We start from the raw sequence: 24,136 nt of genomic DNA, 5'->3' as shown, positions 1-24,136 counted from the left end.
TGGTTGCTTAAGCTCTAAGCAACCCATAGACTCCTTTAATCAAGCCCATGGACGATTTCCTTATGGGTTTCCCCATAGAATTCGTCCACCTCTTGATTCAAGGCAATCCATGGCCCAAATTGCAATTATCCTATAATTACAATTCCAGTCCCTTAAGTTTAATTAATCTCTTTTAGTCACAAAACTAATTACCAATTAATTATTGACTAATATTAATTAAACAATATGATTTCTCCTTTAATATATTATTCCCATAATATATTAATAAATCATATTTAATCCTTTCTCTCCATAATTCATCCTATCAAGTTGCTTTGGTGAAGGCAACCCAAAAGGACCATGCACCATCGGGTCAAGTACATACCAAAATAGTTATGGACTTAGACACTAATCCAACATTAACGGCATATTAAGTGTAAACAAATGGGATGTTTATTAAATTGACGACCTCTAATTAACGGAACTTTTATAAACTGGAATATTCCGTTAACGGTAACGGGCAAATGTAACGGAACAACTTGGGTTGTCACAGTGAGTGGCACCGACATTCCCATCGCTACTTCTTCCTCATGTACTCGTGCTTCGGCATGCAATGATGTGTCTTCTAGTACTTCAACGTCTTGTATCCTTCCATGCCATCAAGGTAGCATTTCAAGCAAATGCACACTTCCACCGACAAAGGGGTTAGTTTTGTTCTTCTTTGCGATATTACCCTGGCACTAATAGAAAAAGCCGATTCCGAAGCTACCGTAGAAGCTTGGGAGCTTAGTAGATCACGGGCCATAACGGCTAGAATCGAAAATTGGGTTTCTTTTCCTTTCCACCAAGCCAAAATATCAAAATTTTCAAACTCTTGAATACTCATTTGAGACAAGAAATCGGAACCAATGTACCTTCCGAGCTCACTACTAGAGGTGTTAGACCGAGCTCGTTTGGAATTTTCATTCCTCAAAGTATTATAAAGCCTAATTGTTTCGTTATTTTGGTGAGAAGTGGATCCGAATGCCCCTGTATTTTGCATCATGTCATGAATGTTTGTTGAACCATATTTTGTTAAATAAACCTCAAATAATTTTTGAAAAACTTTGTTAAACTTTGAAACTTCATTTGATGCATAATCCATGTCATCATCCAATAAACCCAGATTGTAACAAATATTTTCAATTAAAGTATCAACCTCCCAACATTTAGAGCCGGATTCAAAGCGGCGGAACAAGTAATAATAAGAGACATTTCTTGAAAATATTTTTTTAACTTTGCTTTCATGAGTTTCATCATATTATCAAACATTGTACTCCTCATTTATTTTCACACACATTAAAAAAAATTTGGTTTAAAACTAAACAACTTGTAGGATAATAAACCCCCGATAAAAAGTAGTTATTTTTTTAAAAACATCAAACATGTCCGTGGCAAGTTTGATAGTATCCAACTTGATTCCGGATAAACCGTAACCTTATTACGGTCTGCAAGGTTGTCGTAGAATATTTTTAAAGTATTTTTTTGACGTAAGACACATTCAAACATTTTGCAAGTGGAGTTTCATCGAGTATTATTTTCCTAATTCGGACCTAAAAAAAGGGCATTGCATTGACACAAAATTACATATAATTATGATATCGAGCGTTAGCCGTGCTATACTTTTCCAATCCCTTTAAATTTGGGCCTAACGAACCCGGCCCATATTTTCGGATCTATCTACCTGTTGTAGCGTTGTGCGTAACCAATTTTCTGCAGGGGAAGAACAAGACTGGGAGACCATACACTCACTGATACCTTCCCCAATTTCTAAACTCAGAAACCCTAATCATCTAATTTCACACTTTTAGTTCTCCATCTCCGAATTATCATCGACAATGGCGTCCGATTCGAGTTCCGCATCATCATCATCCGACGAAGAAGAGGAATCAGCCGGCCAAAAACCTAACGTTGACGTTAACATCAATTCGATAGATAACTCCCTAGACGCCATCGAGAATCAGTTGTCATCGATCGCATTGAACACTCCAATTGACGAACGAACTCTACCATCTACTGATTATCATCAAGAACCGGTCTCGGAGATTGATGACGGATCTTCGAGGGAAAGTGCAAGCGAGATACGGAGAAACTCGATTGGTGAGAGTAGTTCATCAAGGGGATCGGGGTTGTGGAGGAACAATTTGGGAGTGGAGGTTGAGGTGGAACCGGAAGCGGATGGGGAATTGTCAAGCCCTAGTAGCAGTGGGTACGCCGGTGAGAGAGGTAGTAGCAGTAGTCCCACTAGTGCTTGTGGAACTGATGTAATACGGGAACTTCGGGACAACGGTTCTTCCATCGGTGATGATGGAGTGGTGCCCTTGGATCCTTCTCAAACACAATGGATTCGTGGTAAACAGCATGCTGATGAGGTGATTCTTCTAGGCATGCAGATATATTTCCCCAATTTTAGGATATGATTCGATCCATAGGGCTTTATAATTGCAATTTGTAATGCATTTTAACTGATAATGGATAAAGTGCAGGATGATGGTTCTATCTCATGGAGGAAAAGGAAGAAACATTTCTTTGTTTTGAGTCATTCCGGAAAACCAATATATTCAAGGTATGCCTCAGTCAATATCTATGATGTGTATCTTCAATTTGGGAGTATAGCTAAACATCTAATGCATCTTTTCACCATTTTTTGGGTTATATGAATATTCATTGAAAGATTCTATCTTGTTAATGCGTTGATGTCATTTACTTCAGAATCAAATCAAATTATATAGATATAGAGTGAATCATTCCATCTGAATCAACTTTCAGATATGGAGATGAGCACAAACTAGCAGGGTTTTCAGCAACTTTGCAAGCCATCATTTCCTTTGTGGAAAATGGGTAAATATATTAACATCTATTAGCTATGTAATCACATTTACTCCTATTAGTTACACTCTTATTCTTTTCCTATCTTTCTTAAAAACAAAAAGAGTGATCATATAGTTTCCTTTATGTATCTAATTTCAGGGGAGACCGTGTTAAATTGGTCAGAGCAGGAAAACACCAGGTCAGTAATAAAAAGACATGATATTTTCCACTTTTCATGTATGAAACTTCGAGTAAATCATATAATAAATAAATAAGGAGACCCTTTTATTTATCCATTCTTGTACAGGTGGTTTTTCTTGTGAAAGGACCAATTTATTTAGTTTGCATAAGTTGTACAGAAGAGCCTTATGAGTCACTAAGAGGACAACTAGAACTTCTTTATGGTCAGGTAATAGACTAATATTTTATCTAATCTAATTATTTAATCTTAATTATTATTTATTATAATCCAAATTTATATTCTGCAGATGATACTTATTCTCACAAGATCTATCGATAAATGTTTTGAAAAAAACTCTAAATTCGACATGACTCCTTTGCTTGGAGGGACAGACGCCGTCTTTTCTTCTCTCATCCACTCTTTCAGCTGGTCTGGTTTCTCATTAAACCAAGGGCATAATTGTCATTCTTGAATCTTGATTATTTTAACTGAATGATCTTTATTAAATTATTCAGGAACCCTGCAACTTTTCTTCATGCATACACTTGTCTTCCACTTGCTTACACCACTAGGCAAACTGCTAGTGCCATTTTGCAAGATGTTGCTGATACAGGTGTCCTTTTTGCAATATTGATGTGTAAAAACAAGGTTTTTCACCCAACCCTCTTCTTAATTTTACAATTATTACATTTTTTTATTCATTTTGTGGTATATAAATATATAATTCTTAAAAATTAGAGCTAAATTTCAGGTTATCAGTCTGGTAGGCTTGCAGAAAGCATCACTTCATCCTGATGACATGTTACTTCTTGCCAACTTTGTCATGTCTTCAGAATCCTTTAGGCAAGTGCCTTTTTTTAATAATATATATTAATGGAAAATTTTATTATTTATATAATTATATGGTATTGATATATTATATTTGCAGAACATCTGAATCTTTTTCACCAATATGTTTGCCAAGATACAATTCCATGGCATTTTTATATGCTTATGTACATTATCTTGATGTAAGTTTTTAAACTTCCTTCATTAAAAAAAATATACTTTTTTTCTTGCTTATAAATTATATATATAATATTTCACAGGTTGATACGTACTTAACGTTGCTGACTACAAGTTCACAAGCCTTTTTCCATCTTAAAGAATGCAGGCATGATGACGTGGCCTTTCCTTTTCCTTTTTCTTTTTTTTTTTAAAAAATAAAAATAAATAATAATAAATTAGTAAATTAGATTATGAAAGTAATTTTTTTTATAGGATACAAATTGAAGCTGTTCTTGCAAAATCAAATGTTTTGAATGAAGTTGAAAGATCATTATCAGAAGGTGGCATGAGAATCGAGGATTTACCTGTTGACCCGTCTGCTAATTCTGGATCTTTATTCCATTTAACTCATCGCAAAACACCAACCAATGGAACAGTGACAGGTGTCGGTGGTCCAGCTGGACTTTGGCATTTTATTTACCGCAGCATCTATCTGGATCAGTACGTCTCTTCTGAGTTTGCTTCTCCAATCAGTCATCCACATCAGCAAAAAAGGTTTTTTTTTTTTTTTTTTTTTTTTTAATAATTTATATGTTTTAGTTTAATAATAATAATTTTGAATTTGAACTTTGAAGGTTGTATAGGGCATACCAGAGACTTTATGCTTCCATGCATGATAAAGGAGTGGGCCCACATAAAACTCAGTTCAGAAGAGACGAAAATTATGGTAATTTATTTAGGTTAAAATTAATTATTCATTTTTGATGTCTTTTTTGATATTGGGTTTATAGTTATTTATACTTGGTTGCAGTTTTATTGTGTTGGGTTACACAGGATTTTGAGCTTTATGCAGCTTTTGATCCACTTGCAGACAAGGTTTGATTTATTTACTTATCAAAAAGAAAAGAAACAAAAACTTTTTTATTTTTATTTTTTAAATTAAAAATAGAGTTTGTTGTTGGCATGCAGGGTGTGGCCATAAGAATATGCAACAGGGTGTGTCAGTGGGTGAAAGATGTGGAAAATGAAATATTTTTGTTGGGAGCAACCCCTTTTTCATGGTGATCTTCCTTTAGTTTTACTTTTTACTTTTTACAAAAATAATAAATGTAGTCAAAAAGATTTTACAACACATAACACATCATGTATCATGTATCATGTATCATGTATTTGTTTTAGAGAGAGAGAGAGGTGGATTTGTTTTCATCTGTGTCATGTAGATTTGACATGGATGTATACGTAGTCGTCGCATTGATGTACAACTTTTTTGTTTTGTTTTTCACATTTTCTGATTGGGTTTCTTCTTAGGACCTAACATTCTATCTCATTTCATTATTACAAATTAATGATTTCTGATCACATCCAAGTTTTTATCATTTATACGTTTAAATAAAGAGATTTATATCAATGGCATATGACATGCTTATATTTCTAGAATCACATTACTTTTTCTTTTGTCTATAGTAGTTCAACTATAGGTAATACAAAATCATGAATGGAAGTTGGAAACTAAACGAACAGCATTTTCTTTATTTAATACCTCCTTTTCTCGTCCACTTATTCCAAAATGAATATTGATAAAGTTTCATTCAAGTCTAAAACTTTGGTCTGATTTATAAGAGAAAAAGACAAAGTAAAAGACAATTGTTAAAAAATTACATATTTATGATTTTACTTTTTAGACGGCAAATCTTGGATTTCAGGTGACAATTTTCAGAAAAAGGTAAATATAGGTTTTCTTTAACGGATAAAAGTTTAATGGTAAATTCAATATTTTAATGGACAAAAACATTTATTGTAATTTTATTGTTTTCTTTATATTTGAGATATAGGTGGAGCGGATTTTGACCCTAATCCGATCCAAACCCTTAAGATTTATATGTGTTTGGATTATAGTTTTTGATTCGTTTACCCGTTAATGACTCATACCCGCTAACACTTTTATTAAAATGGTCAGGTATGGATCATCACCGATCTAATACATTAATAATCCGCCCCGCATAAATGTTAGAATTATATGTTTATATTTTATACGACCTAAAGTTTAATTTTAATTTCAATCGAAAGTCCAAAGACCAATCTATTTTCACATAGGACTCGAGGAGCTGAAATTTTCTACCAAGAATCATGATGTCATTTCATTTTTATTTCATCAAGCAACCATTAATTTCATTTATAAATCAATAAACTCATTAATCAACACAACAATAAAGTTTGCAATTGTTATTCTCTATTATTGCAATCGACGGTCAAAAATCAATCAAAAGTTACTATAATAGTGATTTTAATTCCAATCGAAAGTCTTTGAGTACGTAACCCGTTTCCTAAATAAACATTTAATTTGTTTAAGAAATTTTATTTTAAGAATTAAGTCAAATGTGTTTGATCATTTAAAATAACGCGGGTTACATGGGCGAGTTTGAATATCTGTTTATTCAATGGATAAGGGTATTTGTTTGATTATTCAAAACCATGCGGGTTACAGAACGGATTGAAATCAGATTTTGAAATTTGTTAAAATGTTTTGGATCGAGATTGTTTCGCTTCAAACCCGTCTTATTGTTAGGTCTACCTGTATTCTATGGATCTATCAAAATATTATATTATCTTAATCTTTCTGTATTCTATCAATCTATCAAATATATGATCTTTCTATAGTTCTATTGTATTCTCTATGTTTGATAAAGAAAATTATCTTATTATAAGTTTATTGTATTATATCTATTTTGTATTTTTGTTTGACAGATGATATTATCTGAGCATATTGTATTCTCTTCCCTTTAAAAAAAAAATTATATTCATTCTATTTGACACGGGGTATTATCTTCTTGTATTCTTTCTCACAAGAGGATTATCATTAGTGTGATCTTTTAGTATATAATCTCAGAAAGATAGTATTATCGTATTGTATCATCTTTGTTTGAAAGTGGATATAATCTTAACTGCATTTTGTCAATTAACTATTTATGCTGATAACCGGTTAGCTCACTATTATGATTAATAGTATAAAATTTTCAGATATCTATTAAAAACCTTTATTTATATATGTATACGTGACAAAATTCTCTTTCTTATACTTAACATTGTCTCCCATATGTATAACAACATCATTGTAGCACAAATTTATATATTTTTTAGGAATTCCTTGAAATATGTTCATATCCTCCCAAATTTCAAAAAAATTATCAACTTGACTATAGGCGAATTTCAACACATAAAATAAAACCAATACCACATTTGCATAATTGCATTTGGATCTTCAAATACTTAAGCATATCACAAAATTTCAACACAAACTTTCCACATCTTCATTAACATACAAACTAAAACAATCCACAAGCCAAACACGGATATATACATACATCGAAGATGAATCCCCAACATCCATGCGGTTTTATATTCTTTAAAAACAAATGTAAACCACAATAACCTAAAAAAGACAATCTACACAGCCAAACAAGACTCAAAAAAAAAAAGGTTATATCAAATCAATGGTTTATTTCACCATAATTCCCAGCTAACGAGAAGACAATGACCAGAAATTGAGAAGAAATGAAGGCAATGCAGTAAACCAGCTAAGAAAAGCAAAAGCAGTAGCAGTTTCAAACTGCTTGCAGTGATTTTGAGCACAAAGTCCAAGATCATTACCTATTAGAACTGTAATTCCAGCAGATGCACATGCAGCAGCAAATGTTAGTGTAGATGTCACCTGAAAAGTTTTAACAAAATGTCACCCATATGTTAAAGAAAAGTAGAGATATATAATCATATAAGAAGAAGTAAGAAGCTGTTCTTACCCCATCACCTATGGAAAAGAGACTAACAACTCTGTAATTCTGCAAGGTTCGTCCAACCAATAGAGCATGGATGTCAAGAATAGCAAGTGATAGACTCCATAAACTCTGTAAGGCAACAGCAGCAACAAGGTAGCTGAGAAGAAAAGAAAGAATTCAGAGGTTTTGTTAATGTTGAGTGGCATCAAAGCATAAAAAAGATGATGAATTTAGTTCTAGAATTGTTCAAACAGTGTGGATCTGATTATTGCATAAGGAATAATATCATATCCAGAGTTCTTATTGCTCGTTCAATCAAAAAACAGAAGAAACCCTAATTCCCAATTCTTATACTGCTACAGTATACTACTAGATCGACTCCATTTCACCTGATTTTATTGCATCGGGGATACGATCTCCAACTTCTATTTCAAATTTGGAAATTGGAATTTGGAATGTGAAATTGAATAGCTAAATGATTCGACAACAATTATGTGTCGGATTCATAGATTTTCACAACGACATTAAACAGTGAGATCACGATCAAATAATGAAATTGATGAAGTAAATTACCAGAAGGCAGTGACGGAAGGGAAATCGCTTGTGGTGGACATGACAACGAGTGAGACAACTGCGTACGCAAATTGGAAAAAACGCAAGCCAAGACCACCGATCGTCCCAGGCATGCCTTGGATGACCTTCATCCTCACTATCGGTGGTACAATGACGCGGCCGTCAGTCGGTGGTAGTGGTGCCACTTCAACCGGATGCACCGACGGGTGGCTGACGTTCATTTTACCCCGCCGCCTCCAACCACCACCTGTAACGACGTCTTATCTACCTGAACATCATCAATCATAAAAGAATTCGGTGATTTGATTCGTAGATCTAACTTTGTTAGGTGCAATTCGGAAATTTGATGCTCGTTGGTGAACCAATCGTAGGATTTTGAGACGATGTGAAGTGTTTCAATTTTTAAGAAGAGTTTGGGTATTAGCCTGCCTAAACCTAACTAACGTGTTTACAAATTTAACGCTCAACTCTTTTTACTTTTCTTTAATTAAGTGTCCGATTGCAAATAAATAAAGTGAGATTATTAATTTGGTCGTTTGGTGCCTTTTTATTGAGTGTAGTGGAGATTGGTCTAATTCGGTTACTTTAAGATATTTTGATGTCATGATTTAGAAGTTTTTGGTTCTGTCTCTGATATGTGTTTTATTAAGAGTTTATAAGAGATCGAGTCTAACACTCCGATATTTATTTAATGAGATCTAACTCAATTAACATTATAAAATAGTTCCTAACCCGTATAAATAAGGTTATTAACAAAAACAACTTTTATTTTTTGGAATTTGAAAAATAAACATTCATACTACATAGGATCGTTACAGAGTTTGTGGTGATTGGTGTGATATAACGTAAAAATATTCTGAAATCTGATATTGTACATTTTGGACCGACTTATTAAACTTCGAAGTACTAGATTTTTTAAACCCAACTTGCAATTATAAAATTATATATATATATATATATATATATATATATATATATATATATATATATAGAGAGAGAGAGAGAGAGAAATGGGTTCGTGTACAAATGAGAGTAAGATGTGAAAATGGTAAGAACCAATAGGAAAGAAACATGTGTATTAGAGTAGTTGTTGTTTTTATATCACACGTAATCGTTTGTTTTTTATAAATTGTTTAATTAAAAGGTTATAAATGTAATTTTATTTTGTAGTTATTTTTTTTGAATCTAACCGTAAGTGAGAAGTTAGTAGGCGGTTTTCAAATTGATGTAACCGTTTATGCGTAATTGTTTCAAGGTCTACGTTTATGTTGTTTGAAATTTTATTCAGAGGGTTTTCTTTTAGTTTTATCTATATTAGATTATGTATTTCAACATTATTCAACATAATGTTTGCGTTTAAAGCTTTGTTAGATGCGAAAGTGAACAGGAATAAGCAAAGTTCGAATTCGAAACTCATGAAGAAATTTACAATTGCATCACAACGAATGGTATCCAGGAAGAAGGATTATTTAAATGAGAATGTGGTTAAAGTTGATTGCATGGTTAATTCTCGTGATCATCCTATAGAAATAGAAGATGATGAAGTATCTGAAGGGAAAAAATTTATATATGATGAAGTTAAGAAGGAGAGTAAGTTATGATTTGTTGTTGATAATGTTTTTCAAATTGACTTACTTTATCATTTTTTTCGGTTTGATTTTGTTATGCCTGCATGTGTAGATGATGAGAGTCGAATTGAGATTTATTACAGTAATTATAGGAATAAGACAATTGACATTTCATCTAGTGATTCTTGGAAGAAGAAAAAGCCAAGGAATAATGTTAGTCAGTCTGATTATAGTTCGATGAAAAAGAGAAAACATGGTTTGTTTGGTCGATTAAATTCAAAATCATCTGATTCAGAAGGTTAGTTTTTATTATGTGGTTATTATTTAAGTTTATTACTAATGTAGATTATAGTTTTTTTTTGTTGGAAATAATTTAGATTATGTAAGTGATTCTGATTATGAAGTTCGGAGCATTACAAGGAGCAGGAAGTTGGTTAACAGAAGTGTTAGAAAAGTTAGTAAAACAATTGTCTCCGAACATGGTAAACTTGAATATAATGTTTATTATTTATTGTGTTATTTATTTATTGATTATGTTTTATTAATTTTTTTATATTATTTTACAACGTTTGTATGTTGATAATTTTGTTATAGAGTTTTCTAGTGATTATGATTTTGAGGATGGTTCCAGTAGTAGTGTGAAGAGGGTGGATAATATAGCTGATAAGAAAGTTAAAAAGAAAATGGAATTGCATAGTGATAAAATAAAGTCATTGTATTCTCGTGTTTCTCTTCATTCTATATATGGTGTTGTGAAGTCTATGAATCATAAGCAAAAAGAATGTGTGAGGAGTTTGGGATTTGGATCATTGATAGACATGAAGACTCAAAGTATTCCAGCAAAATTATGTTATTTTGTTGTTGATTCGTTTGATCCTTTAGAGATGGTTATTAAAACTGAGGTTTCTAATATTTTGGTTACAAGGGAAGATGTTAATAGGGTGTTAGGGCTGCCTATGGGGGTTGATCAGTTAAATAGTGTTGATTTAAGAGGTAATGAGGAATGGTATGAAATATGGAAAGATCAATTCAAGAATTCGTTGTCTTTAATTACTCCAAATGATGTTGTGTACAAGATAATAGAACGATGTGAAGCAGATATGGTGTTTGTTGCAAACTTTATTATTCTTGTATGTATATGTTTTGGATCATGTAACAAACAAGGTGCATGCAATTTGAAGCTTCTACCGTATTTGTCTGAATCATATAAGTTAGATAAGTTTGATTGGTGTACGTATGTATTAAATTGTGTAAAAGAGGAAAAGTTGATTTGGGGTAGAAGTGATATTAAGACCTTCTTCAATGGTCCAAGTGTCTTTCTAACGGTATGTCATTTAATGTTGTTTGAGTAAATATTTTTAAAATATTAGTAATATTTATATTTTGTTTTTTTTTGTAGTTGTTATATGTTGATAGGATTCAATGTAGGCAAATGTTAATGGTTAGAAGATATCCAGTAATTAATAATTGGACTTTAGAGCAGTTGAAAGTGAGAGAAATGAATGAAATTTCTAATGGAGGTTTTGGAAGGCCATCTGCTACAGTGGAAAGTGTTGATGAAGTTTATAGAGGATCAATTTTAGTAAGTAATGTTATTTGTGTATTTTTGAAGCTGAACTTGATTTATTTGTTTGTATGTTGTTTTTATGTTTAAAATTTAAGTTATATATATTAATTATAATTTGTTATGTTTTTTATTGTTATCAGGAGTTTCATTCAGAAATGAAGTGGTGTTTAGTAGATATGTCTAAGAAAGTGGATAAAGCCTTTAAAACGCATGGAAATTTGAAAATAGTAGAGTTTTATGGAATGAAGCTGAAAGAGTTATGTTCTGCATATAAAGCTTTTCGTCATAGTAATTATAAATGCGAATATCCTTTTCAGTCATCTGGAAAAAGTAGTAGTTGTGATGATAAGTCTAATGAATTTCGAGATGTTGGGCAGTCTATTAACAACAACGTTGGTGGTAATAAATATGGATCGGCAAATTTGTTTGGCAAATCTGGAAATATGGAAACTAAGTTGCATGTGGATTGCGAGGGTGGTCATAAGGAAAAGTGTGTAGTTGAGGGTATTCCTTCTTTCAATTTAGGAATTGATGATGATATGCATACTCCTCCAAAAGTGAGTTCAAGTGTTGTTGTTAATAAATATGGATCGGCAAATTTGATCGGGAAATCTGGATTTATTGAAACTAAGTTGCCTCTGGATTGCAAGGATGGTCATAAGGAAAAGTGTGTAGTTGAGAGTATTCCTTCTTTTAATTTAGGAATTGAGGATGATATGTATACTCCTCCAAAAGTTAATCCAGGTATTGATAGTTATGTGCACAATAATTCTGTTTCTGTTGGAATAAGTTATGATTCAGTCAAAGGGAATGAACCAAAGTCTTGCGATGAAAGTGAAAAAGTTAAAATTCTTGAGAAAGATATGATTTCATCAAGACCAAAGAGAAGTCAAACGTTACCTCCAGTGCTTAGGTCTCCATTTGTTGTACGAGCTGTTGAGATTGATAGTAATTTGAATGAGTCTTCCGATTCATTACTTCCTGTCCAATATCCAGAAAGATTATTGAAATTAGTATTTATATGTAAATATTTAGTACATGAAATCTAATTAATCATACGATTAACTTTTTTTTTTTCTTCGGATCATGAACATCAGTTTGAAGGTTGAAATTAACTTTCAGTATAATCGTAAAAATATATGTAATGAGTGTGTATCATAGTATTGTAATGTTAGGTATTTATAATTTTTTAATATTAGAATCAAAAATATAGTAATTATACAGAATGAAAACTTGCCTTTATCAACATCATCTAACGTTGATATTGAATTTCCGATAGTTAAATTTTGGGAAGATTCCTTTGCTTTATCAATTAAGTAAGTAGAACAAATATCTTCATATTCTTTACTAGACATATCTTCATTTTGATATTGTAACTTATAAATCAATCAAAGATTTTAATGGAGATGATTTTGTCGATCATAAACATACGGAAGAAGTTATTTTCATATTAATATGTCAGTTTTTGTTTGCGGTTATTTATATGAAGAACGATTTCAATCACTATTTTATGTTACCCTTTATTAATAAATTTAAGTAATAAATTGAAGAAAACATGAATAATGATGTGGCAATATACGATTGGTTCTTTCATTTTTCACATATAGTTTGCATTTTTGCATGAGCCTTCCCCTATATATATATATATATATATATATATATATATATATATATATATATATATATATATATATATTAAAGTTGGACAATCCTTAGGAACAGTACCTGACCAAGGTACTGTTACTGGAGTTCACTTCCTCAACCATGGTAACCGCCCCTCATCCGGTATAACCCACCGCCTCATCTAGATCCTTCCACATTGCACCGCCTCATAACCTCTGTGAGTGTTCCTTTTCTACCACCTCTTGCTCCGCTCTAGAAATCTCTAGCTCCCAAGCATCGTCGTCTCAGGTTTTGCTCCATCTAACTTTCAACGACTCGCCTACCACTTATTTGCATCTTCTCCTCCCACCCACCGACTCATCGATCTTCAACATCAGACTCATCACAGTTGAGACCCAAAACCCTCTCACCACCACGACCATATACGCCGCTGCTCACGATCGTCTCCACCGACTCACCTCGCTGCTTCTGCTCGGTCTTCAACCTTCTCTATTTTCTAACCGAGTGAAGCTTCCATCTTGGTTTCGAGGTCTTCGTCCTACCCTTATGTCAATTGGGCCTCTTCCTTTCGTTTTAGGGCTTTAGGAAGAAAGCAACCCTCGATGGTGGTGGTGCAGACCATCGCATATAGTACTGAGAGAAAGCAAGGATTTTTGTCGTTGATGAGGTAATTTAAAGTTCTTAAATTTCTATTGGTCGTCGGAAAACAAATAAAAGGGCCATTTGCTTCCATACAGGTATACCCTCCAAATTACCCACCCCGGCTCCATCTGCTACGCTGATTTCACTCGCATTATTTTGGTGTTGTTAGGATTAGAAGACTGAAACGTACAGGATATAAACAAATCTGGAAGTGTAAGAAGTAGCATTTTGTTCTGATGTTTATGTATGTATATATGATCGTTTTTTATTGTATCCTTATTTTTTCAGGGGAATTTACATTATAGTAGGTAGTTCGATTGGTGCATTAGGTTTGTTTTTCACTCCTAGGGTTTAATTTGATTTAATAATCAAATACGATCTCAATATCTGATCTCCGAACTCTTCTGGAAGTAGAGTTATGTGCTTCATCTATACATGAATATGATTAATAAAAACAACAATTCGTCTTTTTATGTATGTTGTTGCCTACCAACTGTTTGAGGAAATGCCTGACAATAAGAAAAAGTGAAAGTGCTCCAAACAGCCTAATGTAACTATTTCAAGATGATAAATGGAGGCTTAAAATGTAATTTGGATCAATAACTTCATTTTATCTTATTGATTATCCTTCTAAAAGGGTTTTTACTATATTTCTCTAATGTTATGGCTTTGCATGTTCGAAGACCTCAACTGTCATTTACGGTTGTGATGGCATTGAAATAGCCACATCTATGGAAAAAAACACCACCATGAAGGTCTTTGGTAATCTTGGTCATCCTCCTACTCCTCCTCCCCCTCTTTTCCCTTTCTCTCTGGTTTTAGATTACATATACACTAACAAGAATCAAACTAATAACTCTTTATTTGGTGATACATATATTGCAGTTAATCCTGAGGTTAATTGTACAAAGAACATCAACATGGGTTAATTTTGCACCAAGCTCATTCCATGTCTGCTTTTCACCACACAAAGCTTCAATTCTGGAAGACCCATATGTTGGTATGCATTCCATATTTACATAATATACCCTTCTGTCATCTTAAGTAAAGTCTCTTTTACTATTGTTTTTTGTTCAAATTATATGTCTAGAATGACACAAGTTGGTGTGGTATATTTATTGACCATGAATAGTTATGACTAAATTTATCTGATTCAGACACTCGATTTATTCTCAGACGGATGGTATAATTGTGTATTCCTATTTCAATCATCACCCACCACCTTTGAATTTTGTATTTACTTTATTACATATTTACCCTTTATTCCTTTAGTATAATATATTTAATTTTCATTGCGTGAATATCATGTTGTTTGTGAATTCCTTTTTTCCTATATTTTATGTTCTATATTTGTTTTTCTTCGGGTTATGTGTTTTTTATTATATGGTGAAAAAGGAACTATGAATTCATGAACTACAGTTTTTTAATTTCTTTAGATTGTTGTTTTTGTTGTGTTTCTGTCACAATCTTTTTTAATTTTATGATAGACATAAACTCAATTTGTAAAGATAAATGTGAGTCTCCTTCGGTTACTGTTTTGGTAGACTTGAAGTGTACTTCTTTTTGTAGGTTGTACTAAAGTCCAAGATGGTTATAAAAAGGCAACAGATCAAGTATAAGGTCTTACAAATAGACAGTGTTATATATATGGGATGTTCATATCTGTTTTGCTTACAGAGGTCAAAATAACAAGATTAGCTCCAAACAAGGTTTGATTTATATGCTTCTTTGCCTTCCAACATTGTATTACAATTGTAAAAGTTTCCTTGAATGTTGCTTAACTTTTCCATTTTCTTATAGTTTAGCTAATGTAACAAGCCTAAGAAGCCAAGATCCAATGTAGAATAAAGGTTGTGTTTCCATGGGTAATTGAATCTTTTCCTACTTTACTATTATATCTACATTTTCTCATTGGAGTTCAATCCTTATTGCTCTAATATTTCAGGACCTGATGTAATAATAATAATCCATTAATAGATATATCTAAACAGTGCGAAAATTCTAGAACCTATCTGAAACCTATGTCACTTATGTTTTTTTCATTATACTTCTGTTTTTTACTATAAGTGAACAGGTTATTGCTATTGGTGTGATTCGAGGAATCAAAACAGATCATCAATTGGTTAAAGTATTTGTTTTTATTGCAAATTTTAAAGACTATAATGCTTTGAACATGTATGTTTGATTTTGCAGGTTTTGTTTGGGACCTATAGTTGCCATTCATACCGGTGAAACCAAAATTGTATGTATGAATGTTTATTCTTAGTTGTACTTTAGGTTTCCCTAATTTTAGTTATATTCCAACTTTTTTCCAAAATAAAAGTAATTCATGGTACTTTAAGAAGTATTCCTAATCATAGTGCTGTGTTTTTTTGTTATCATTGTTGATATTTGAGGATGCATATACAACTATTGAGTAATGGCTTTGAATTGCACAACATTAACCACAATGCAGACTTATCTTATATTATCATCTAATAAAATAAGCATCAAATGTAATATGTACTATGTCTTCACACCAACATCAACTATGTAACATTCATGCTTTCAACTATCTCCTACCCATTTAAGTTGCAAATATCATATTGATGTAGACTCAACAGCATGGCATAACACTTAAATAGAGTACTTTGCATTCTATAGTTAACTAACATTTATACAAAATTCATAGCGAAACCATGACGTTCCACAAACAAAAACCCTTCATGTTCATAAGAACCACTAGATGCCAAAAATAATCATATCTGTTTACAACTATCCCCGCAACGCGGGGCTCCTCATCTAGTTTTATACTAAAAAAGAAGTTTTGATCTCCCATATTTGTATGTAACCCAACTCCAAATCTTTAAGGTTTCTAGCTTTCTATTAATGAAAATAAGTTTCTATAACCATAGTTTTTTTTATATAATACCTACTTTTAGTAGAGGAATGGACGTAAACAGAGGGGTTTATGCAATATATAGCTCCATACTACACATGTTATGGTGTAGATTCAACCAATGATATCAATTTTTTGGGTTGACTAATTTGGTTGCTTCAAAATCTAAATTACATACTAATTGTATATGTCTGTCTTTTCAATGTCCTAGATCAAACATACTTATTCATATTATTGAGGATAATGATGTTAGATACTCTCTTAGTTTTGTAACTAGTATGTCTTCTAACACAAAACAAATGTTTGTAGTTAATCATGTTATGAAAAGTGGTGTCAATCGATTCATAAATAAATATGTTCAGGTGGCAATAGGTCATTGAACACCGAAAATAACCAATGATGTACTTTATTACATATGACATTGGATCGGGTTCCTTGTTATGATGGGCATGTATATGAGGGTGATCTTAGGTATAAATAGACATGGAAAACGTGTTATGTCGTGTCGGGTTAAAACATTAAACGGGTTGAGAGGCTTGAACCTAACTCAATCCATTTAATTACCGTGTCGTATCGTGTCAACTTGTTTATTCTTATGTCGAGTTTCGAGTTAAGATTTAGACCTTGTAAATATGTTGTGTCATGTCAGGTTGAAACATTTTAAAGGTTGTAAAGTAGGAGACGGTAAGGTGAAACACTAGAATTGAGACGTGGAATGACAAAATTCATAGTAAGTTTAGAAAGCAAAATGGAAAGAGTTAGAGTTGGGGAGCAAAGGGGATAGATGGTGAGGATGAGTAAAATTAAGTCACTTTGAAAGTTTGTATTTTAATTTTAATTTTTGATTTTGATTTTGGCCCACTACAAGTCTATAATATGTAATATATTTATCAAAATATGAAATTCATAAAAATGATATATAATTAAACGGTTCATGTTTAGTCATCTTTGAGTTGAAAATCTTGACCCTAACCCAACCCGTTTAATTTATTTGTCATGTCGTGTCAACCTGTTTACTTAAACATGTCGAAATCTCTTATCCAAACTACAACATCCCAAAAATATTGATAAAATTTTTCATTTCTTAAAATCATCAATGCATACGTCAGGTGTCTCAAAATCAATCGCAATACAGTGTATCAAAATCATCAGAGTAAAATAGTCATAATTGCGGAATCATGTGGGGGATGTTTTACAATCACGTCGGGCTCTTCCCTTTCGAACTGAAAGTACCTAAAAATGTTAAACCACAAACTATAAGTACAAATCTTAGTCTGTTCCCCCAAAATACCACATACCATACATGTAACATCTCGAGATAAGGTATGTATCGATGACCCTTGCTTTTATTGAATTGTCAAAACTAGCCCTTAATTGAGAAAAAGGTGGTAAATGAGTACGCGGGGCGTACGCATGTGTACGCTCAGCGTACTCATGTTCGTATTATGGACGCGGAGGCCACCTAGTACGTTGGGTGTACTAGGTTCAGAGTGTAAACCCTAATTGTGTTGTGTGTCCCTATTTAAGGAACATAATGGCCTCATTTCCAGCCACCATCTCCAGCCTTCAACTCCCCTGAAACCCTAAATCCCGTTTTCATAGCATGTGTGAGCATTTGAGGCTTATTGAGTGATCTTGTGGGATTCTTTGTGAAGAAGGATCTTTAAAGGAAGAAGAGTTGGTGTCCAAGCTTCTGGATCTGTGTTTCCCTGTGGTTGGTACATCATTCAGAGGTATCAAGCTCAAAGCTTTCTCATTGTTTTGATTAGTTCATGTTTTGGTCCATTTTTAGGGTTTTATGTCCCAAGCTTGAAGCTTTATGAGTTGGATGAACTCCAGAGCATAATATATGTCCATTTAGGTGTTCTAGTCGTTTGGACTCATAAAAATGAGATCTTGGTTGTTAAGATCTCTCCATGCATGAGATATGAGGACCTTTGTTAGTAAAGGATTAAAGTTTATGAGTTTTAGACTTGTCCAACCATGTTAAGGCTTAAAGTCACCAACTTTATGGAGTAATGGGCCTTATTCAACCCATATATGTAGTAATAGCAATGGTCTTAACGGATTAAGACTAAAAGAGTGAAAAGAGGAAATCTGGGGAGTAACGCTGAGCCACCCCGATGCATGCATGGTTGAATGTACGCCCAACGTAGAGGGACGTACGCCCGGCATACACGATGGGTGTTGACTTCCGTTAACTTTTAAGGTTTCGGTCAAGTTGTGGACTTTGGAGGCCATGGAGGGGTAAACTGGTTCTTTTACCCTTCTGAGGTTTAGTAAAGAAACATAGCCTAACATCTTTTAGGGGTTGCTAATATCAACTATTATCTAGAGGTATATGTGATATATGTTAGGCGGAGTCTATACCGGCAGTTCGGGTGCGAGATATACTTGCTTTATACTGAGATATGTGATATTAGGCGGAGTCTTCACACTATCCTTACCTTAGTGGTAATTACTATGCGACCGGAACGTCTTATTTGTGTTATTGACCGGAGGGTCTTATTTGCTTATACTGAGATATGTGATATTATGCATTCTGTCTTTGTGATTATTGTTGTATATTACTCTGAGCATTTATTGAGCTATGACCGGAGGGTCTATACCGAGCAGTGAGACCGGAGGGTCTTCACTGAGACACAGGACCGGAGGGTCCATACCGAGTCGTGAGACCGTATGGTCTTCACTGAGACACAGGACCGGAGGGTCCTTATCGAGATATAGCCATGAGATGCTAACTATTTGTGTGTGTGGTGTTTTGGGGAACTCACTAAGCTTCGTGCTTATAGTGTTTGTGTAAAATATGTTTCAGGTACATCTCAGGATCCCTGGAAGGCGCCGACATGATTGTACACACCATCTTGTTGATTTGTGTTTATGTGGATTCTGGGATATTTGACAACAAACTCTGATGTTTTGTGACTGGGAAAAAATAACAAATTTGGCATGAGAATTCTTACACTATGTTTTGTGTGAACTTTAAAAAGTGAAAATTTTGTTTGAAAATTTTGAGTGCTACAATACAAAACAGTGGGCCCAGCCCTAGGGTATATTCCAACCCAAACATATAATAGTGGGCCCAACCTTGGGGTATATATCAACCCAATCATACAATATTAGGCCCAACCCTGGGGTATAATTCAACCCAAACATACAATAGTGGGTCTAGCCCTGGGGTATATTTCAACCCAATCAATCATGCAAGAGTCACAAATACAACTAACATTCTACATAACACAATCCAGTGGGCCGACATTGGTGCCTTCGACCCACAAGTATAGGAAAAAGACTCACCTCTCATACGATAATCAATTGCTACTGCTCTAATTTCCGAAAATACGGATGCTATACGCCACCTAAATAGTTGTACAAGGTAAACCTTTATCCCACCTTTCAAAATTAGGAGTTTAACCAAAACTCAACTCAAGTAAAAAAGTCAACGGCCAAAATTGACTTCAATAAAATGTCATGACGTGGCCATCCTTGACCACGTTGTGGCCCACATATGAAAAAATAGACGTTGATTTCCCAGTCTCCACGTCGTGGCAGCCTAGGGCCACGTCGTGGGCATTGGGTTCATAACAGCTTAATGGGTTAATCTGTCACACCCTCAAACCAGAACGGCGGAAACATTCGGTGGTGGAGGACGTCATGTATAGTATCATAACAATGCACAATAGTAAAACAAGCAACAACATCATCCATTGCATTAATAATATAGTTTATACATGTGTGTTCTATGTAAAGTAATATGACACCAAAAATGTATATATATCAAAAATAAAAGACGAGTCTTGGTCCTGCTCCGTCTTCTCAAAACCTGTGCAATGTACCTGTCTACCGATGACCTGAGAATACAAGTTATTTTGAAAGAGTAGATCGGCATTTAAGCTGGTGAGTTCATAAGTATTTTAGTGTCAAAATTTTGCATATGTTTCATGAAAATATTTGTAAGTGTTTTGATGTAAATGTTTGTATACTTCCTAGAAAATCCTATATTTTCTATTAAAATGAAAAGTAGTCTTATACCAAGACTCATTTGTTTTGTATGTTTGTTCTCATGTGAAAATGTATGTTTTTCCGAGTTTATAACTATCTTTACTAGAAAAATAGTTTGCATTTATCAATGTGAGAATATCATGTATGAATGTAATGGAAATGAATATGTACAGTAGTGATGTATAAAATACTCTACTGAAGAAATAACTATCTTAAACCAAATTTTTAATTAAGGTAAAAATGTGATTAAGTTATAACCATGCTTGATTGACTAGTATAAAACATGACGTTCTTCAGACATCGAAAATGGTATGCATTTGTCACCCGTAGACCTACAGGTCCCACTGTAGCTAGCAACAAGGTGTAGGATGGTGAATCCCATATAGATCTATACATAAACTCATGCTCTCCCTCCAGGAGACTCTGGTTATAAAACGTGACACAACAAGTATATTGTTATGCCATTAAATAGTGTTTCACATTGTAGTTATTTTGTTCTTGTTATAGTATGTATGTTCTTATCTGTTCTTGTTATAATATGTTTTTTAATGTATAGTAATGGCATGAATGTACTGACTCATGTATGTTTCTATGTTCTATAAATAGTATGTAATGAACCTCTAAACTATACATATTATAGTCTACTAGTACGTTTGTTTGAACTGTTCCTAAGTCGAAGAAAGAGTCAATTACTCACCATAAGCAACTAAGTTTAAGTATGTTCCTTAAAAATGGGTTTAATATTCATATATGTATTTAATAAGTATAACTATGATTTAGCCGACCGTCGGACCAGTGATCCTACCATAAGCCCACAACCAAACAAGGAACAGAAGTCAAGATATCTAGCAATAGTCCTTAGTCCGTTAAAGCATACTTATATGTAAATATATAGTTGAATATGATTTGATATAAAAGAAGTTTAAAATAGTTTAAAAGAGTTTTAACAAGTTTTTGGAGTATAAGAAATCCTTTTGGGTGTTGTTTTCACATGTAAATGGTTAACACAATTGTATTGTGTTCTACTTGTATTCTCTTCCTAAAAGCATTTAAAAGTGTAATTGTAGGGGTATGAACTCACCTACAGTGAGTGATTCGACTGAAAGATCAATATAGGATGCTTGGTATGCCAAGTGAAGTCCCGAGCACAAATGGACCCTATTTAGCATATATTAATATATATATATATATATATATATATATGTGTGTGTGTGTGTGTGTATGAAATTGGGGCCTGTAACAGCTAATATGTAAAGGAAACAACCTTAGGAACTAGGAAACGCTTACAATGAAGTGTTAGAACCGAAAATGGGAGGCTGAAAGATGATCACGACCCAATAAGATGGGTTCACGATCCAAGAAGGGATCACGGCCTAAGAACACTTGAAGTGTTTAGGACCCAATAATGAAGTCTTCACGGCCCAAGGATGGATCATGGCCCAATAACACTTGAAGATCTTGATGAAAGATGGTGAATCAAGGATGAAATCAAAGGATTTCATAAGAACAACAAGAAAGGGAAGTATTTCTAATGATTTAGAGGATAAAGGAGGGTTTTTGGGTGGATGATACTTGAGAGAAAACTTTGGGTTCACGGCTAAAAGTGGAGAAGTGAAGTGAAAATTAGTCTAAACTTGTATATATTAGGAGGGAAGTGTTCACGGCCCAACCGAGGTTCACAGCCCAATCGAGGTTCACGGCTCACCGAGGTTCACGGCCCGAGGCTTCGTCCCAAATGGTTCTAAAGGCTATCCTTTCCAAACACTTAAGAAATGCTAGGTCCAAACACTTCTAGCTCTTTCATTTAACTATATTAAGATAACAAAAAGAAATAAGTTTGACCCATGATTTGATGTTTGACTTTCGTTGACCAAGTTTGACTTTTACAAGAAAGAAATTACAGGTTGTCACATAATCCGTTCCCTTCGATTCCAAGATCTGTAAAGCTTAGATTTGGTCCTCTCTATGGTCTAGACGGATAAAGTTTCCAACTTTATCCTTTAAGGCTCTCCAAGAGATCAAGATCTCAACCATATGTCCAATAAAGGCAAAACATGACATGGACTTAATCATTAAGCACTTAATATTGAAAATTCTTAGTACAAAAACTCTATAAGAGTTTCCAACACCAAAACTAACCTAAATTTTGGTGCTTTATAGACATGTATGTCTTGAGCTCGTATTAGGTAAAAAAATAAGGATTCTGACCAAAATCCCATGCATGGTTCAACAATTAACCATACTTCAGATCCAAACCATCATTTACTCCAAATGACCTAGAGATTCATAAAGTTGCAACTTTTATGGGCTCTCACCATCCCAACTAACAACAACATGAAGAAAATGGGACAAAACTAAAGATCTAGTGTAACATCCCAAAACTAGGGTAAAAAAAATTATTTTTAATATCCGGACCGCTCGTCGGGCCTTTGGCCTGACTAGTATGCCCTCCCGGGTCTACAATTTATCCGGTCCGCCCAGGGTATGTTGGCCTTTAGCACAAAGCAGGTCCGCCTCAACCCAACCCCCAAATTAAACAATCGTGTGCACATAAATATCATACGCTAGCATATGTAACAGTCAAACCGATCTAACAGATCACTAATCATAGCAACATCCTATAACCAAGATACAAATCTAACCGGTCACTAACATAACATTATCCTATATACCAGGATACCGACCTACTAGGTCACTAAGAATATCACCATCCTAACTACCAGGATGCAAATCAATAAGCATATCGTGCAATAAACCCATATACAAATCCGAAAAGAGCCGACATTGGTGCCTTTGACCCTGTTAGTATAGTAAGGACAACTCAACTCACAAGTAGCTCGGGATGATAAATGTCATACTCTCTGAATGCAACTCCAAACTCAATCACCTACATCCACCAATGATCTACTTTCATAAATTCCCAAATTACTAAAATACCCCTAAAAGTCAAACTTAACTCTTGATCAAAGTCAAAGTCAACAGTCAAGGTCAACGATCTATGTTAACCCAACTCGTCGAGTGTATCCCACTGACTCGTCGAGTCCTTCCAAAACTCAAGATACCCGTGAAAACCCTAGTTGACTCGCCGGGTTTCCAGGCAACTTGTCGAGTCCATGCGATGTCCAAATGTCGGGAAAAACCCTAACTAACTCGTCAAGTCTTCTCACTGACTCGCTGAGTTCATGCAGAACCAATACATGTAATCTTCATCCGACTCGTCGAGTTGGCCATGCAACCTGTTGAGTCCCTTCAGTCTATTTCTCATCCAGACATTTTTAAGCTACCCCAAAGCTCCAGATTGCAGATCTAACATCCTAGGGCATGGTTTCCACGTAAAGTTGCAACCTTTACATACATGCAAGGTCCTAAATGCCAAAACCAAGCTAAGGGAGAGGTTTAAGCCAAAGAGAAGGGCCAAAGCTTGCTAAATTCACTAACTTTATGACTATAAGGACTTAGAGGAGTCCAGATCTGAAGTTACAATGCCTAATACCCGAAATGATCCACAAATAT

At 34.0% G+C, this 24,136-nt stretch overlaps 2 protein-coding genes and 1 long non-coding RNA gene across 8 annotated transcripts; 2 read left to right on the top strand and 1 right to left on the bottom strand.

The window, feature by feature from the left end:
• The first annotated feature begins 1,717 nt into the window (after window positions 1-1,717).
• LOC145093546 (vacuolar fusion protein MON1 homolog) lies at window positions 1,718-5,356 on the top strand. The gene is made up of 14 exons (XM_079031701.1): window positions 1,718-2,390; window positions 2,505-2,584; window positions 2,788-2,859; window positions 2,989-3,028; window positions 3,137-3,238; window positions 3,318-3,439; window positions 3,526-3,658; window positions 3,762-3,853; window positions 3,939-4,020; window positions 4,099-4,163; window positions 4,271-4,552; window positions 4,633-4,724; window positions 4,809-4,873; window positions 4,967-5,356. Exons 1-14 carry the CDS (start codon window positions 1,857-1,859, stop codon window positions 5,060-5,062), a joined length of 1,857 nt encoding a protein of 618 aa, XP_078887827.1. The 5' UTR covers window positions 1,718-1,856; the 3' UTR covers window positions 5,063-5,356.
• Window positions 5,357-7,281: 1,925 nt separating this feature from the next.
• On the bottom strand, window positions 7,282-8,728 carry LOC145093538 (CASP-like protein 5A2). Its single transcript, XM_079031689.1, has 3 exons — window positions 8,344-8,728; window positions 7,795-7,927; window positions 7,282-7,706 (listed from the first exon to the last, which is right to left on the bottom strand). Exons 1-3 carry the CDS (start codon window positions 8,562-8,564, stop codon window positions 7,515-7,517), a joined length of 546 nt encoding a protein of 181 aa, XP_078887815.1. The 5' UTR covers window positions 8,565-8,728; the 3' UTR covers window positions 7,282-7,514.
• Window positions 8,729-13,258: 4,530 nt separating this feature from the next.
• Window positions 13,259-16,121, top strand: LOC145093519 (uncharacterized). Of its 6 annotated transcripts, none has more exons than XR_013702907.1 (4): window positions 13,259-13,768; window positions 13,839-14,329; window positions 14,427-14,743; window positions 15,313-16,121. It is a non-coding gene; the product is annotated as an uncharacterized LOC145093519 (long non-coding RNA). The 6 variants fall into 6 exon arrangements; XR_013702909.1 differs by having other exon boundaries at window positions 13,839-14,514; window positions 14,629-14,743; XR_013702902.1 differs by having other exon boundaries at window positions 13,260-13,768; window positions 13,839-14,505; window positions 14,629-14,743.
• Window positions 16,122-24,136: the final 8,015 nt, after the last annotated feature.

The sequence above is a fragment of the Lactuca serriola genome, chromosome 1 (assembly GCF_051521515.1).
Source record: "Lactuca serriola cultivar US96UC23 chromosome 1, Lser_US96UC23_V15, whole genome shotgun sequence".
In the NCBI taxonomy this organism is placed as follows: domain Eukaryota; kingdom Viridiplantae; phylum Streptophyta; class Magnoliopsida; order Asterales; family Asteraceae; genus Lactuca; species Lactuca serriola.
This window is presented reverse-complemented; position numbering and strand designations above follow the sequence as displayed.

Excerpts from the sequence above, each read along its gene's own strand:
- LOC145093546 (XM_079031701.1), top strand. The coding sequence starts at position 1,857 with ATGGCGTCCGATTCGAGTTCCGCATCATCATCATCCGACGAAGAAGAG. Across the intron at positions 2,391-2,504 it reads GTAAACAGCATGCTGATGAG|GATGATGGTTCTATCTCATG; the intron begins GTGATTCTTCTA and ends GATAAAGTGCAG. Across the intron at positions 3,854-3,938 it reads ATGTCTTCAGAATCCTTTAG|AACATCTGAATCTTTTTCAC; the intron begins GCAAGTGCCTTT and ends TTATATTTGCAG.
- LOC145093538 (XM_079031689.1), bottom strand. The coding sequence starts at position 8,564 with ATGAACGTCAGCCACCCGTCGGTGCATCCGGTTGAAGTGGCACCACTA. Across the intron at positions 7,928-8,343 it reads CCTTCCGTCACTGCCTTCTG|CTACCTTGTTGCTGCTGTTG; the intron begins GTAATTTACTTC and ends TTTTCTTCTCAG. Across the intron at positions 7,707-7,794 it reads TCTTTTCCATAGGTGATGGG|GTGACATCTACACTAACATT; the intron begins GTAAGAACAGCT and ends AAAACTTTTCAG.